The following is a 17645-nucleotide window of genomic DNA, read 5'->3' as shown; positions in this document are numbered from 1 at the left end:
GTTGTCTAGTAATAAACCCAAAACACACGTGGTTGTCATGCAGTGAATCCAGCCAATCTTGTAATATCGGTGTTGTCATTGTAGCTCCTGCTGTCGCTCTTCAGACGCTCATGAGCTGAGTCCGCTGTGTGATCTCAGAGTGCTTTCACTGTACTTTGATGCCACATGAGACAGTCACGTGGCGTCGGCGCAGCGTCAAGCCTGATAAAATTCGAAAGTTGAACGCACATATTGAATAAAAAATGCACATTTCAAAGCACTTCACGGGACCTTTAAGTAAACATTTTAAAAAATGTGTAAGCATTTGTTATTATCAAAACATCCAATTTAGTAAACTTGTATTTTGTAACTATCCGTAAAATTGCATTTATCCTTTTTACATTAGTAAAGTTTTGTAAACCTCTATCATAAACCTTTTCAATTTTTTGTTAGTATGTGTGAAATTTAATAATCATAGTTTTTGTTTTGCTTAAAGTTGCGTAATGTGTTGTTTAAATAAACGGCTGCAAAGTTTCAAAAAAATACATTCGTAATTTTTTTTTTTTGTCAGATGTGCAATAATTTAAATCACATCTTTGGGTGAAAATGCAGCTAATATGCGCTTGCAAAATAAATCTTGTCAATTTTGATTCACACAGACTAACTTGTTTTTGTAAGACGGTAACGTTTTGTAAATGTGTTCTTATACTGTGTAAAACTGTCTTTTTTTTGTCTTTCTAGAGTACCCAATTTCAATCTCCTTCCCAAGAATGTAAAGAGAAGAGTTTATGCCCTCAAAAGACTCCAGCTCCAGAGTGGCAACATTGAGGCAAAGTTTTACGAAGAGGTTCATGAGCTAGAGAGAAAGTATGCTGGACTCTACCAGCCCATCTTAGACAAGGTATGCAAATGAATTCTCTATAAACCCAAGTGTTCTGTTTAAACACGCTTGGCGTGTCTGAGGTAGGTTGGTGCGGGATAGTTCAACCAAAAATGAAAATTGTCATCATTTACTTACCATTGATTGGTTACCAACCAGTTTGAGCTTTTTTTTGTTCTGTTGAACACAAAAGAAGATAATTTGAAATATGTTGTGAACTAGTAACTTTTGACTTGAATAGTAGATTAACAGATTTACTGAACTATTTAGAGTTGTAGTATACCAAAAAATGTAAATGGTTATTTTATCAACCATGATTTGTTACTAACTAGTTTGAGCTTTTTGTAGATCAACAGATTTTCTGAACTATTTAAAGAGATGGTGCACCCCAAAATGAAAATTGTCATAATTTACTCAAACTTGACTTGTTACTAACAAGTTTGAGTTTTTTGTTCTGTTGAACTCAAAAGAAGATATTTTGAAGAATGTTGGAGTCCGGTAACCATTGACTTCTAAGTAGATCAACAAGTTTTCTGAACTATTTAAAGAGGTAGTTTACCCAAAAATGAAAATTGTCATTATTTTCTCACTTTTGATTTATTAGTGTTTTTTTCTGGTTAACACAAAAGAAGATATTCTGTAGTGTGTTGGAAACTAGTAACCATTGACTGATATAGTTTTTGTTTTTTTAGAAAAGTCAGTGGTTATCAGTTTCCAACATTCTTCAAAATATCATCTTTTGTGTCCAACACAACAAAAATAAAACAAAACAGAGAATTTTAATTTTGAATCCTGGAACACCATATTAAAAAGCATTCTTTAGCATGGAAGTTGACCTTCGATCCTTTGCGATGGTCTGTTGGGTCACAAAACGAATGCTATAGTCAAATCCGCCAGAACGAACGGCCTACTGCTCCCATTCAAGCCTGGCTGTTTCCTTGGCTGGAGACAATCTAGTAGTGTAGGTCATTTGTAAAGGCATGCTAGCCTTTTTGTCATACTACGGTGTAAGCCAAATAAATTCAGATCTAGAACCTACATCGAAATTGTTGTGGAACACACTTGTCTGAAAATGAATACTGTCAGTGTTCTGCTTTTAAGATAATGTCATGCAAAATTATTAGCCCTCCAGTGAATTTTTTTTTCTTTTTTAAAATATATCTTTAAAAGAGCAAGGAATTTTCAACAGTATTTCCTATAATATTATTTCTTCTGAAGAAAGCTGTTTTTCATCTCTTAAAAATATTTTAAGGTCAATAAGGTTAGCCCCCTTAACAGAAAAAATATATATATTATTTACTATATTAAGTAGCCTACTATCTTAGGTGTGCAATCTGATACAATGACACAAATAATAAAAGCAAAGTTTTTATTTTGATCTATTTTTAAGACAAGATCTAAATTAGATCTAAAACCGTAGGGATTAAGCCAAAGGAAGGTTGTATAACTCCTATTTTTATCCACAATCTTACCTTCTCCCAGTTTTCACTCCCTGAAGCATCTGACATGAATTCTGGACATGCGTTGGGGCTTCCCCTAACCAGTGCCTGATTTGTTAGTTGCGAGGTCCCCGAACAGATGTTACCAGAGGAGGGAGGTGTGTTGCTTGTGAAAGTAAAGAAGGAAGGGGAGATCGAGAACGAAAGATAGGTGTCACGGACATAAGTAAAGAAAGAGGATTGGGCAGTCCCTGAAGAAAGTGGGTGTTTGTGTGTATGAGGAGGGGGATCCGTAAAATGAAGTGCTAGATCAGATATCAGAGGATCCGGTACGCCTAAAATATGGATTGCTGTAAAACTCGTCAATGGCAGGAAAGCGTTTTTTCTCGTTAACATCAGGGAAAGACTTAAACGAGGTCATTTATCTATTTTACGTACACTATAATATCAGCCTTGCATGTAAAGCACAAATAATGTCCTTCAATCCGGTCACGTCCAGCAGCCGCCATCCTTGAACCAACGTCTGAATAACTTTTCTGTCTGTTTCATTGCTCCATTTGCTAGATGTTTCCCAGTTTTGTTTTTTTTTGCAATCTGAAGCATGTCAAATGCACAAAACGCCCAATTCATGCCACAGGATGTCCAATCTGTGGTCCAATTGGATGTCCAATGTCTTTGCATTGAATTTCCATGTAAATCTCTCATGCCTCTTCCGCATCTGTTTACAGACTGCAAAACAATTAGGCCCCCATCTCTCTCTCTCTCTCTCTCTCTCCCTCTCTCTCTCTCTCTCTCTCTCTCTCTCTCTCTTATGTAATGTAATGTAGTGATTGTGATTCCGTAGATGAGACGTCTTTTTTCGAGACACTCAAATACATCACATGCACTGCGTATGCAATGTCTATAAGTCATGTAAAACAATTAACTGTAAACTGAAATAGATTTAATTTGATTATATGGTTTGGAATTTAATGTTTATGATGTTATTTACATGTTTTGCCATTTTATTTAGAGTTTAATTAAGAATTTTGCAGGATTGCAAAAATTTGGGACTTTTTGTTGATTTTACATTGGATTCAGCAATCGCAGAACCGTGAAAAACTAGGGGGTGTGTCTTAATCTATTTTGTTTTGTTTGTCTACAGAACAAACCACTGTTTTACAAAGACTTGCCTAGTTAACCTAATTAACCTTGTTAAGGCTTTTAAATGTCACTTTGAGCTGCATACTAGTATCTTGAAAAATATCTTGTAAAATATTATGTACTGTCATCATGACAAAGATTAAATAAATCGGTTATTAGAAATTAATTTTAAAACTATTATTATAAGCCAGTGATTCAGAAGGGCTAATAATTTTAACTTCAACTGTATATGGTCATGATGTGACATAATAACACAATGCTTCTGTGTTCAGAGACGGGAGATTGTGACTGGTGCTGTCGAACCTACAGATGAGGAATGCGAATGGCACAGCGACAAAGAGGAGGATGAGCTTGCTGTAAGTGGATACTTCTGAGATCACTAAAAGCACATAATATCAATGCAAGTTTTAGTGAAAGGAAGCCCTGAACTGCTGAATACCTCTTGGATTTCTGATAAGAGATTTTGTCCCACAGGACGATTTGCAAAAAAAAGCTGCTCTGGAGGAGAAGCAGGCAGATTCAGCCAGTGCCGTTGATCCGAAAGGAATCCCCGATTTCTGGCTTACAATCTTTAAACATGTGGATATGCTGGGAGAAATGCTGCAGGTAAACGGATACACTATTCTCTTTAAAGTATTTGTGATTCAATAAAATCTTTGCAAACTTTGGCAAATAATAATTTTACACTGCTGTCAGATTAGAATTTTATTATTATTATTATTATTATTATTATTTTTATTATTCTTTTTATTATTATTCATTCATTCATTCATTTTCTTTTTGGCTTAGTTCCTTTATTAATCTGGCTTCACCACTGCAGAATAAACCCAACTTATCCAGCATATGTTTTACGCAGCGGATGCTCTTTCAGCTGCAATCCATGACTGGGAAAGATCCATACTCATTCACACCCACACACTATGGACAATTTAGCCTACTCAATTCACCTGTACCGCATGTTTTTGGACTTGTGGGAGAAACTGTAGCACCCAGAGAAAACCCACGCGAACATGAGTAGAACATGCAAACTCCACACCGAAACTACAACTGACCCAGCCGAGGCTCGAACAAGCAACCTTCTTGCTGTGAGGCGAACATGCTACCCAGTGCGCCACCTAGCAGCCCCAACATCATCATAATTATTTATTATTATATTTATATTATTATATTATTATTATTATTATTATTATTAATAATAATAATAATAATAAAACAGTGTATTATTGTTGTTATTTTTTGTATTATTTTTATTTAATATAGCTATTAGAATTTTAAATAGAATTCAAATTTTTAGTATTAATAAAATAAGTATAATACTTAAAAAAAAACAAAAAAACAATAAGCCATGAAATAGTGTATTAGGGCTGTTATGCATGACAAAAACACAATATAAATAAATAATAGTGATAATATTAATCATCATCATCATCATACAAATAATTTAATAATAATAATAATAATCAATTCTTCAGCTAGGCTCATAGGTAAAAGTCATTTATAGTAGTTTATAAATGGTGTACACATGCAGAAATAATTTTTAAAAAGTTGATGATTTGACTTGTTGCGTAAAGTTGATGGTTGTGGTGTACAGAGGATGTGGTGTTTTTAAAAAGCGACAGTTAAAAAGCGTGTGCGCTCCTGTTTTCTTGTGTGAAAAAACTGTTTGTAGAGGAAACACAACTGGTGCAATCCGTTCGCTTTAAAATAGACTAGGCAAATAGCGATGCTCGTGTACCCACAGTCCTACTGCTTTCAAAAGCTCAAGATTTAAAAACAAAATATATATCCTTTTGTAAACAGCAGCAGTCACTGCTTTCGTTTTAATCATTCTTTGAACAGATTATTAACAAAAGAAAAGTTTATTGAATAAAAAATACAAGTATGCAGCTGTATTTTACTTTTTTGACACATTTAAAATGTATGGCTAAGAAACAATTATTTCTTTATGGTGTGGTCAGAGATAAATTTGGTAAATCCTTAATTTTGAGCCATAAAAAGTTATGTGAAATAAAAACTAAGCTCATACACAACACACAAAAAGTGAGATGAATGAGGAGGCATGTGGACAACACAACATCTAAATTAAGTAATTTTAGCATGTCAAAGTCACATTTATTTATAAATATTTTCCAAACAACAACATTGTGGCTAGTGAAAATGGCAAGTGGCTAGTAACGTTGGAAATCTACTAGCCACAGTGGCTGGTGATTTAAAAAAAAAAAGTTAATGTCAAGCCCTGTATATATATGTATGTATATGCTCAGCACCATGCTGCGATGCGCATATGACACTTGGAAGTAACACGGACAATCGCATGTTAATTTAAATGAAAATATTCAGATGTCGCTCTGTGGCACCGAAGAAATATGAACAGTGTTCTGAGTTGTAGTTGGGTGCTGTGGACAGCTGCTGACTTGTGGTGCTGGTGTGCCTACCCTGATAGAAATCTGTTTAAAATTGTAAATTGTATGGTGCCAAGTGGCGCATCTGGTGTGCGACCCTCTTTAGTGACCCACCAGTGGTGATATACAGCCATATCACACTGCTACGAGTGTTATATTGCGTTTATACAACAGTTTGACGGCATAATCGTGTATATAAAAAAAGAAAATAAAAACACGTAGAGTCAGAAATGCTATTGTCTGAAGAACTACTTTCTTCCCCCATTGCTTCACATCTGCAGCTGATGTCAGAACAGCAGAAACTGTCGCTAGTTTATAAACTACATTTTAGTGCTAGTATTTGAATGATTCTCTTGCGTAATATCTAAAATGATGACAAAACGGGGGATTTTGCTGACATTTTAAGATGATAAGGCTGATTGGCATGAAATACCATACGTCTACAGAGATCTCCTAGTATTTCTGTTGCAATCAGGATATCACAATAATCAACCCCAAAAAAGCCAAAGCAAAGCAAACACTACCAGATTAATGTGGTAGAAATACAGCACTACAAAATAAAAAAGTGAGATATCCGCTTAGAATGTCACTCACTTGTTTTTTAATGATTTGATCAGCTATAGTTTGAAATTTAGTTATTCGCCCCAAAGGACTTTATGCAGTCTCTTTTGTTATGTTGTGGTGGAACGTCAACTGTCGACTATGAAGAGCTAATGGCTGCTGACGAACTGTATTTGCAAAATGATAAATATTTAAAATAGGCACTATCCTTATAAATAAACTGCATAGTTGCAATCTAAACAACTGCATTCTTGCCTAAAAAGCCTTAAGTAGATTATGTTGTCCAACAGCTGCAATATTTGTCAAACTGTAGTGAGTCTATTGATCTCCTGTCAGTCTATGTGGGCGGAGTAATACACAAGAGTGAAGAGGCTGTACGAGTGATGTCATTGCAGAATATTGCATGGCTATACACCAATCGGATTTGAGGACCGTTGTGTACAAACTCAAAACTAATTTATTAAATATATATTTAAATGTCGCAATTTATAATTTGTTTTCTGTAAAAACAAAATGTTTACAGATATATGCGTGTATATGTTGCCAAGCACAATTCTTTTTTTATTTTGTCAATGTCTTTTTTATTTTTGACAAAATGTTTTAGTTTTCAATGATATTCATATTACTCATTTTATTTTTTTAGTTCTTAAAGTTGAACTAATTAAATGAGAAACTTTGATTATAATAATAAAAAATATTTGGTTAATTTATTTTATTTCGATCAACATTTTGTAAAATAATTAATTTTAGGGCAACGCAGTAAAGCAAGAAGGTCGCTAGGTCGCTGATTCGAACCTTGGCTCGCTCAGTTGGTGTTTCTTTGTGGAGTTTGCATGTTCTCCCTGCGTTCGCGTGGGTTTTCTCCATGTGCTCCGGTGTCCCCTACAGTCCAAAGACATGCGGTACAGGTGAATTGGGTTGGCTAAATTGTCCGTAGTGTATGAGTGTGTGTATGAATAAGTGTGTGGATGTTTCCCAGAGATTGATTGTGGCTGGAAGGGCATCCGATGCGTAAAAAACGTGCTGGATAAGTTGGCGGTTCATTGTGCTGTGGCGACCCCAGATTAATAGAGGGACTAAGCCGACAAGGAAATGAATGAATGAATAATTAATTATACTTACTTTGAAGTAACTTGAACACATTCCGTCAGTTCTAGTTCAGTGAGATATATGCACACAGACTTTTCATTTCCAGTCAGCCAGCCCAAGCATTTCCAGTGAACTGTTTTTCTATTACAAAATTGCCACATTTAAGATCTGAATTCTTGAAAGATCAGTCATCTTCAATGCCAGATAGATATACGGTATAAAGTGAGTCTCAGACTGGGCAAGAAGCACTGCATTAAATTCCATTTTTTTTCACCATGTCTTAAAATATGACCATTTATTTTACCACAATATTTTTAATAAAGTTTCTGTGCTAACCTGCTGCTTTGTATGACGCTAGAACATCATCTTGTTTCATCTCGTTTTAAACTTGAACAACTGAATGAATGCTTAAGTCTATTTAACTGATTATATTTTAATTACATTACAACATCTATGCAGTAAAATGAACCTTATGAAACTGAAAATAGTCACTTTAACCTTTCACTGGAAGTTTATCATTGGCTGAAATACACTAGCTGTGCATAGAGCCTATTTAAGGGTTAACAGATTATTATTTTCTTTTTTCCCTTTAGGAACATGATGAGCCAATCCTAAAACACTTGCAGGACGTCACTGTGAAGTTTTCTGAGCCTGGACAGCCAATGGTTTGTCAAACCAGCTAAACAAGCTTCTGTTTTCAGTTTTAAATGAGTAGACACAGGCATAATTGTTTTCAATATTGTTTGTCAAAATCCAGAGTTTCACGTTAGAGTTCCACTTTGAGCCCAACAGCTACTTCAGTAACACAGTCCTCACTAAAGTTTACAAGATGAAATCAGAGCCGGACGCAGCCGATCCGTTCTCTTTCGAGGGGCCAGAGATTGTGGACTGTGAAGGGTAAGATGGAGAAATAGCTAGAAGTGATGTCTAGTACAAATCTTTGAAGCATTTACCTACCAGTAAATGTTGCCGTTAATCTCTGCGATACCAAAACTAAATTAAGCAGTCATTAATTCAGTCTTTAGTGTAACTTGAACCTTCATTCAGCATTGATAATGATAGTATTTATTAGCGGTTACTAGTAATAAGGTCCCTGACTAATTTTTGTAGAATCATGTGACTTCACTGAGGAAATGGCTGCTTCAAATTCAGTTCAACATCATACTGTAATGAACAATATGGTTGTTTTTGATCAAATAAATGCAGCTTTGGTGAGTTACAGAGACTCAATTATACTAAATCAACAAATCTGGCTGCTTACAGTGACTATACGCAAAACATGTCTTGTGTGGCTTGTTTTGGTAGAAATGTATTTGATTCTGAGTGTAAATCTAGACTGCGAGTGTTTCTAAATTATGCTTTGCACCTATTGTTTTTCAGTTGTAAGATTGACTGGCATAAAGGCAAAGATGTGACAGTCAAAATTGTTAAGAAGAAGCAGAAACACAAAGGAAGAGGGACCATTCGAACAGTTAGCAAAGAGATCCCACAAGATTCATTCTTCAACTTCTTCAATCCAGTTAAAGGTGAGTTACACTTCATCATCTTTTGCTTGAATTTGTAATAGTTCAGAATCAGTTTTATTTCTAAGTGTGCTTCACACACACAAGGAATCTGTTTTGGCTACAGAAGCTTTCAGTGTACATGAAGTGAAACAGTGACAACACAAAATAAATATGAAAAAGGACGATAAACATTAAACAGATTCAGTTAGTCAAGAAATCTGAATGTTTAGTTGTATGTACAGATTTGTTATATATACAGGTTATATGGTGCTGTGTACAAATGCGAATGGAGAAAATATTGAATTGTATATTGATATAAGGTGCTGTGTACAAGTCCGTATGAAAAAGTATTGCACATTTATTGCACATTGGGGAATATTTAACTGTTCATGAGGTAGATGACCTGAGGAAAGAAACTTTTCCTGTGTCTGGTTGTTTTTGTGCTTGGTGCTCTGAAGCGCCGACCAGACATTTATAGGTCAAACAGGTAGTGTGCTGGGTGCGAGGCATCTAGAGTGATTTTGCGAGCCCTTTTACTCACTCTGGTAGTGCCAGTGATTCGTTCAGCAGTCAGGACTATTTGCTGTAGTCTGTTTTGGCAGCTGAGCTGAACCAGATGGTAATTGAAGTGCAGAGGATGGATTGGATGACAGCTGAGTAGAACTGTTTGAGCAGCTCCTGTGGCTGGTTGAACTTCATCAGCTGATGAAGGAAGTACGGTCTTTGCTGGGCTTTTTTCACAATAGTGTTTAGTGGTGCGGCTCATTTTCCCAGGCAGAATAACAGAGGAAACTATTTACCTGGTGATTAATAATTGATTCATAAAAAATTAAGAACTGTTTAATTTATTACTATTATGCAAATGTGACACAGACTGACTAAAGTATGACAAAAGACTGAAATCTTGGAATTAAGCTAACTTTATTTTCATAAGTTTTTATTTTTTATATGACCTCTGATGATTTATATCAGGTTGTTCCCAAATTTTATTTAATTTTTTCATTTTATTTAGCAACATTTGATATCTGGCTAACATGGTAAATAATTAATGCAAAGTTTTTGACAACTGACCGAGGTAAAATCTGCGGGGTATTTTTTGATAAGAATATAAATGTTTTAAAGGGTCTCAAAAATCATATTTTGCATTATACTCCATGTATAATATACAATACAGTGTTGTTGGAATATTCTGTGTTCAAAATTTTCTTTGTTTGCTTTTGTGTTATCTGGGCACCAGGGGGCATCACAAAATAATTTTACTCAAACAAATAGAACATCATACTATGAGAATGCAAACGCTTCTTCCTCTAGAGGGCGCTTGACAACTGCTGAATTACTTATTGAGCTCCTATCAGGTCTGTCATAAATAAGAAACATCTGAACACTAAACAGTCTTTTAAATCTACTATTTGCTGACAATTAATTGAAAGTCCACCAGAGCAATGTCTATAAAGGTATGCAGAAGAGCATCTCTGAATGCACAACACATCGAACCTTTAGGGTGATGGGCTCCAGCAGCAGAGGACCACACCGGGTGCCACTTCTGTCAGCTAAAAACAGGAAACTGAAGCTAAACTTCACACAGCCTAACCAAAATTGGACAATAAAAATAGAACAAATAGGACAATAGAAATTTGGAAAAACGTTGTGTGATCTGATGGGTCTCGATTTCTGCTGCAACATTTGGATGGTAGAGTCAGAATTTGGCCTCAACATCATAAAAGCATGGATCCATCTGCCTTGTATCAACAGTTCAGGTTAATGGTGGTGGTGTAATGGTGTGGGGGATATTTTCTTGACACACTTTGGGCCCATTACCAATTGAGCATTCTGTCAACACCACAGCCTACCTGGGTATCGTTGCTGACCATGTCCATCCCTTTATGACTACAGTTTACCCATCGTCTGATTGCTTTTTTCACCAGGATAACGCATCATGTCATAAAGTACGAATCATCTCAGACTGGTTTCTTGAACGTGACAATGAGTTCACTGTACTTGAATGGCCTCCACAGTCACCAGTGTCAATCCAATTGTGCACCTTTTTAATGCGGTGGAATGGGAGGTTTGTGTCATGGATGTGCACCTGACAAATCTGCAGCAACTGTGTGATGCTATCATGTAATGCCTTGTTCACCCTAAAGGATTTTAAGCCTGATTTGAGCCCGATTTGGAAGTTAACGAGCTCGCCGACAGATTGGGCTGTGATCGGGAAAAAATCTGCGGGTGCTCGGCGCTCGCCGCTCTTTATGTGTGAACTACTGAACAACGCGTCAACGAGGCTCGCTGACGCGTCGCCGACACCTCGCAGACGGAAATCCAACATTTAGCATGCTAAATATTTCAGAGCAGTCGGCCGACTCAACCCCACGTGTTGTCAGATGTAGTGACGAGCTGCAGCCAATGAGAGAGCAGATCAGCATGAGCTGAATGCCTGTGTGTTCAGGAGCTCAGCAGAAACATCTGTGATTGGTCAGAATGGGCATCGGTGCACTCGCTTCATTCTGCGTTAACACAGACATGAGAGTAGGCTATATTAACAGTGGAACTAGAATTCTGTAACTATTAGAATTACCATACTGCTCATTCTGACCGTTCTCATATGAAACGCCATATTGTCACAACATATTTACATTCAAAGCTATTATTGAAATATTAAAATTAAGCTTTGAATTTCTGGCATCATATTTAATGACACCATTACCCTAAAAATATAATCTTTATTTGTTAATACAGCCTATAAATATGTAGTTAAGATACTAAAACACTTAAAGGTCTTGGCTTTCATTTTCACTTTCAAACAGGAGCTATTTCACAGCACAGATTATGCTGTTTTGAAAGATATCTGAAGTAAATTGATGTTTTTTGCCATCAGAAAGTTTTGTTTATGTTAGCAGGAAGTTGCTAGGCAAGAAAATGCACACATATTTAAAGTCACAGCGAAAAGTATCAGACATGCATGCAGTCTTTTTGACCAATATGGTAATTTAAGGCAGAAATGCTCAGTTCTTTACTGTTTTGTAATAAAAAAAAATAACAATGTCAGAAAGAAATACACTGATAGTTAGAAAACGGCAGGGTGTTATAAATATGTTAGTTTTATTTCAAAGAGTTATACAATTACAAAAATTAAAAACTCTCTGTGTATCTATATACTTGCAGATGAGTGATTAATCCGCTGATAAATCAGCTGATTTGACGATGTTTGTAAATGCTTGAAACGCTGTCAGTGATGTAATCAGCACACAAGCAGCAAATAATGTTCAGCTTTTTCTGACGACTCCTACCTCAAAGTTTCATTGGCTGTGGTTTGGTAGCTTGAATGAGCTGTTGGGGAATGAGTTGTAGTCAGATCATGTAGTGTGTGACCCCCCCCCCCCCTCTTGTGGATCATTCACAGAGTGTTGTGTAGTGTGAACACCACAGAGATTAAAAGACACAAAGTCAAGTCATGTAGTGTGAACGGCACAGCGATCTGCTGATGTTTAAAATCCTGTAGTGTGAACTAGGCTTTAATTTGGGCCAAAATCTTTAAGAAATATTTCCAGTATCTTGTTGAATCTATGCCAAGGATTAAGGCAGTTCTGAAGGCAAAAGAGGGTCCAGTCTGGTACTATTAAGGTTTACCTAATATTATATAGTAATTTAGAAGATATTTAATCATGGAATATGCTTAAAAACCGCTCTTTAGGATAATTTCAAATGGCTTGGTAAAACTGTAGATTGTTCTCTAATTTAGATTTTCAATGTAAATAAATGTAAAGCGTCTCTATTAGTACGTGTATACATTTATACACACATTTAAAGGCAATAATATAATTTGTTTAATAACTGATTTTAATTTGAGCAAGTCTTATAGTTGAGCTTCTAGTTTGGCTTAAAAAAAACTGTTTAAACTTTAACAAATTCATGTTAATGTTAACAGAACAAAAACATTTTCCAATGACTTATTACTTTAATTTCCCTAGTTACCCTAATTAAGCCCCTTTATGTTGCACTTTAAATTGAATTACTAGTATCTTGCAAAATATCTAGTAAAATATATCATAAAGCCAATCAAAATGCTTATTAAAAAGTGTTATTATAACTATTGTTTATATATAAATAATTAGGCAAATAATTTTGACTTCATATATATGAAGTCATAATTAAAAGTACATTTTATATATTATTTTACAAGATGTCATTTTTCAGTTTCTAGCAGCATCTCATTATCAACAAATGATTACTCGGGACTCTTAAAAATGTGTTTATGAAGTTCAAAATACTACATGGATCATTTATTTATCTTAGCATGCTGTACATATGTTTTTTTCTTCTTTTTGTTCTAAAGCAAACATTGCTGTTTTTGTGGATGTCTCTTTGAACTTAAATGATCTGCATCTTCCCACTGTTCTTTCCTGAGGAGGGCTGTGCCTTTTACAGATCATGCTTCAATTACTCCTGCAGCAACAAACTCAAATCTGTCAGCTTAAACGCTTGATTTATAGTTTTTGAAGCATACAGACATAAAGCACGCACATCTGTCAGATTGTGCGTTGAACCTCCCTCATTTGGGTGGGAATATGTTTAAGTTCGACATGTATTGTGACGTGCATGTCCTAAAACTCGGAAACACAATTAAAACCTCTGAGGGAGTCCAGATTAAAACTCCCTACGTGTACGGAGGCTGAGAGACTGCTGCTGCCAAAAACCAAACTTGATTGAGGGTGGGTGGGCCGAAGATAACTATACCAAACTTTATTACGATAAAGTTGCCATGATAACATTATTTTAAATGTTATTAAATTAATATATATGTATATGTGTGTTTTAGGGTTTCATGACCCTTTAAAAATCTGATGAATTCACTTTTAAGTGAAACATTTAATTTCATTTTTTTTTTGTAGCTCAGCAATTAAGACCCAATCCATGTTCTACCCCTTACCCTTTCCCTTACCCCACGTTTTGCACGTTCACGTGAAGGGGTAGGGGTGTCCTAATTGTCTTTAGCTTGAAGGTGTACGGCTAAAGTAAAGGGGTGAAGGTTTTTTTTTTTAAATTTTTTATTTTTTTTAGGACCACACTCAAAACCACAATGGCAGTATTGCAGAACCTAGATGTGAGGAGATCCATAAATTTGTATTTTTTGTCATTATTATGAACTTTTACGGCAAAAACACATTTTTATATATTCATAACTGCGTTTATGTTTTACCGTCAAAAAAAAGCTAAATTTGGCGATCTATAATCCATAATCATTCCTCCTTTATAGCAGTCCCACAACATTCTGGCACTCGAATACCCTGTCAGAAAAGTCTAGTGGCTTTTCTAGTGGCTTTCTAATGTTTACAAAGATGAATATGGCCACTGTGGAATCACTACAGCAGTCGCCATCGTCTGATCTCATATGAAGCAAGAGATTGCGATAACAGATGCAGGTGCTGTAGTGCTTGCCCAATTCTTTGGGGTAAGTTTTGAAGCCCTTCCCCCTCATACTTGGTTGTAAGGGGGAAGGGGTAGGGGTGCAAAAATAGAATTGGGATTGGGCCTAAACAAACAAGCAAAAGTTCATATAAAATTAGAATAACGATCTCTGTTTGAGGAATTCGCCCCAAACTTCCCCATCATTTGTCCGTCTCTTCTTTGATTGTTTGGCATGCCAAATCAGAGGTTACCATGGGCCAACTTTGGCCCTACTTTGGTCAGCTCTGCCCGAGAGGTAAAGAGTGGAGTTTTATCATTTTTTTGATCTATTAATAGCCAAGCTTCAAAATAGGGAAATGATCAAAAACACTTTGGTCATTTTTGAGCGAGATGCTAATGGTCTAATCCGATTCAATGATCTATGCTAAGCTAAGTGTTTCTTTACTTTCAGTTTCCAACTGCTTATGTTTTCTTAAAGGCTTAACTCCCCTAGAGTTAAATAATCGAGTCTTACCATTTTTAATCCAGTAAGCGTGAAGCTTCAAAAATAGTAAAATTATCAAAACACTTTGTTAATTTTTGAGCAAGATGCTAATGGTCTTATCTGATTCAATGGTCTATGCTTAGCTAAGCTAAATGTGCTAACTCTAGACCCGAATATCAGATGAATGAGTTAAAAAATCAACAAATTAAAAAATCTGTCTAACTCTAGGGGAATTACATAAAATAAGTGGTGTGTTCCTTTAACTCGCAGCTTATTTAAGCTCTTTCGGCCACTGTAGAATACTTGATAGATATGAAAATAATAATAATACATCTATTTGGAGTGGACTTCTGTAATCCTCATGCACATATTGCAAACTAAATGAAGTTGAAAATGTAAAAAAACATTATACAACCCTAAGTCTAGTACTAAATAGTTTGTTCTGTGCATCTAAAAAGGTTCTTGTTCATTTTGTCACATAATAAACAGTCGCAGTGACTGCATGTTCCTTAAGGAACTTCTTCAGTTATTAATAGCCAAACACAGAGTCAAATAAACATCTCGCCTGTCGTCCCGCCTTTTTTATTATCCTTCTGTCATTCCAATCAAAGAATGTCAGTTGAATTTGTATCTTCAACTGCCATGACATTGTAGTGTTTCCCTCACCTCATTTGGCCTTTCAAAAATGCTGAACATTGAATGCTTTGCATTTTAAGCACATTTTTCTCCATCAACGCTTTACAGAGCGTCAGGTAAAGAATGTAACCCAACCTGTCCACAGACTGTGAGAAAGAGACGCTAGTTACGGTCATTGAACTTGTCACCGGATATGTGTGATTTATTGGTTACCACAGTGATTTCCGCAACATTCCAGTCATAGGTGTGCCATTTAGAATAAAATGGCAGCAATGAGGCTGTAACTGAATGATGTAATCCTTTCTATGTTGGAACGAATATCTGAACAGACTCTGAAGGGGATGTCTCCTTCAGGACTAACTTTGATCAAGTGTCAAGAAACTTATCAGAATAACTGAATAAAAAATATTCTAATTGTTTTTCATATTTCTCACTAAAATAGATTCAAAATGAGGCCTTTTGGGGAAGCCATATTCTCATTGAGATAATAGTTAGTTTACCCTAATTCTCATAACCACAATACAAAAGTGCAAAAATGGTGTATTTTTGTTACACAAAATTATTTCAGTCAAGTTAAGGAACATTTAATTAACAATAATCGAAATTTAGCTGAAAATGTAATTGTCATAATTGTATCATAATAATTAGCTTTATTGAGATCAAATGTGACCCTTTTTGGTAAGATTTAGCTTTATGCTAAATAAAATTGCTCTGTGCCAGTAATAATACTAATATTAATTAAATTTTTTTCTCTCTTTTTTTTCTAGCCTCACCTGATGGAATGGTGAGTTGGACTTCCTTCTGGTCTTGCTGTTTTTGTTGTGTTTGTAAACATCTGAATCGTCACAGAATGCAGTATGGGTATTTACTGCCTACACAAACATGTGCTGTAGAGCAACACTCCTCTATTCATGTCATTGACAAAAAAAATATTTAAAGGCTTCATGCGTCAGTAACGGTTAGTTGTAAAGGGACTAAGTTTAGTCATTCCACATTTATTTCTCAATTAGCACATGGCAACACGTCTGCAGTCAGTTATGTTAAACTGTGGAATGGTTTCATATCAAGTTGAAGTCTGAATTAGTAGCCACCCTGTTTATTTTTTTCTCTCAATTTCTGTTTAACAGAGAAGATTTTAACACATTTCTAAACATAATAGTTTTAATAACTCAGTTATAATAACTGATTTCTTTGCCATGATGACTTGCTTTTACTAGGTATTTTTCAAGATACTAGTGATCAGCTTAAAGTGACATTTATATGTGTGTGTGTAAATATATATATATATATATATATATATATATATATATATATATATATAATATATTAATTATAGATATATAATATATTAATTATAGATGTAGTAAATATCACATTTAACAACTATAGTGAGATTAGATCCAGCTGTGTATTTTTAATAAACTGTCTGGTATGTGCTGCTGTCACCTGAGGAAGTGTGCTCAAAGCACCCGCTGACTGCCTGTAGCACAGATCTCAGCATACGGTACAGTTCATGCCAGAGTGTGTCTTTATGGTCACGTCATGTGCGTTTTCAGCGGTGTAGTGTGGACGTAGATCATTTTCATTCCAAAACACCGTTTTTTAACTAATACATAGTGTAAATGGGGCATGTATAATAGTGGTTTATTCTGTAGACAATCGAAAACAAAAATAATGCTTAAAATATTCCGATCTGCTTTTATTCTAGCCGAAAGAAGTCTTTCAGACAGAAACAAAAAATTTACAGGAGGGCGAATAATTTTGACTTCACCTGTATAGTAAACATAGCATTATTGCAAAGCAATTTATCGTTTAAGTCTTGTAAATATTACAAGTAAAAAATCAAGTGTTTAGATGTGTAATTTACTCACTGTGTCTCTTAAATCCAGGATGAAGACTTGGATTTCACTCTAGCTACGGATTTCGAGATCGGACACTTCTTCCGAGAGAGGGTTATTCCCAGAGCAGTGCTTTATTTCACAGGAGAGGCCTTAGAGGATGACGAAAGTGTATGTAAAAAAATCTGACCAAATTAAATATGTTTATATTGATGTATAAATTTGCTCTGTTATCTTAAATGGTCACAAAAGTGCTGGGATTAATCACATGCATATATATATA

General features: G+C 35.4%; 2 protein-coding genes across 4 annotated transcripts in view; both read left to right on the top strand.

Moving 5' to 3' along the window:
• LOC147837707 (uncharacterized) overlaps window positions 1-17645 on the top strand; it is an 838558-nt gene that overhangs the window by 657370 nt on the left and 163543 nt on the right. The window lies entirely within an intron of this gene.
• Window positions 1-17645, top strand: part of nap1l4a (nucleosome assembly protein 1-like 4a) — a 28012-nt gene that overhangs the window by 3203 nt on the left and 7164 nt on the right. For all 3 annotated transcript variants that reach the window (XR_015525569.1, XM_087310459.1, NM_001089347.1), the window contains 8 exon segments: window positions 721-880; window positions 3714-3797; window positions 3916-4047; window positions 8087-8158; window positions 8251-8390; window positions 8874-9019; window positions 16292-16308; window positions 17414-17533. Coding sequence is in view for 2 of the 3 variants with exons in the window: in XM_087310459.1 (XP_087166585.1) it covers window positions 721-880; window positions 3714-3797; window positions 3916-4047; window positions 8087-8158; window positions 8251-8390; window positions 8874-9019; window positions 16292-16308; window positions 17414-17533 (871 nt within the window). In the remaining variant the exon portion in view is untranslated.

The sequence above is a fragment of the Danio rerio genome, chromosome 25 (assembly GCF_052040795.2).
Source record: "Danio rerio strain M-AB ecotype USA chromosome 25, GRCz13ab, whole genome shotgun sequence".
In the NCBI taxonomy this organism is placed as follows: domain Eukaryota; kingdom Metazoa; phylum Chordata; class Actinopteri; order Cypriniformes; family Danionidae; genus Danio; species Danio rerio.
Note: the sequence above shows the minus strand (reverse complement) of the source record. Positions and strands in the feature narration are given on the sequence as shown.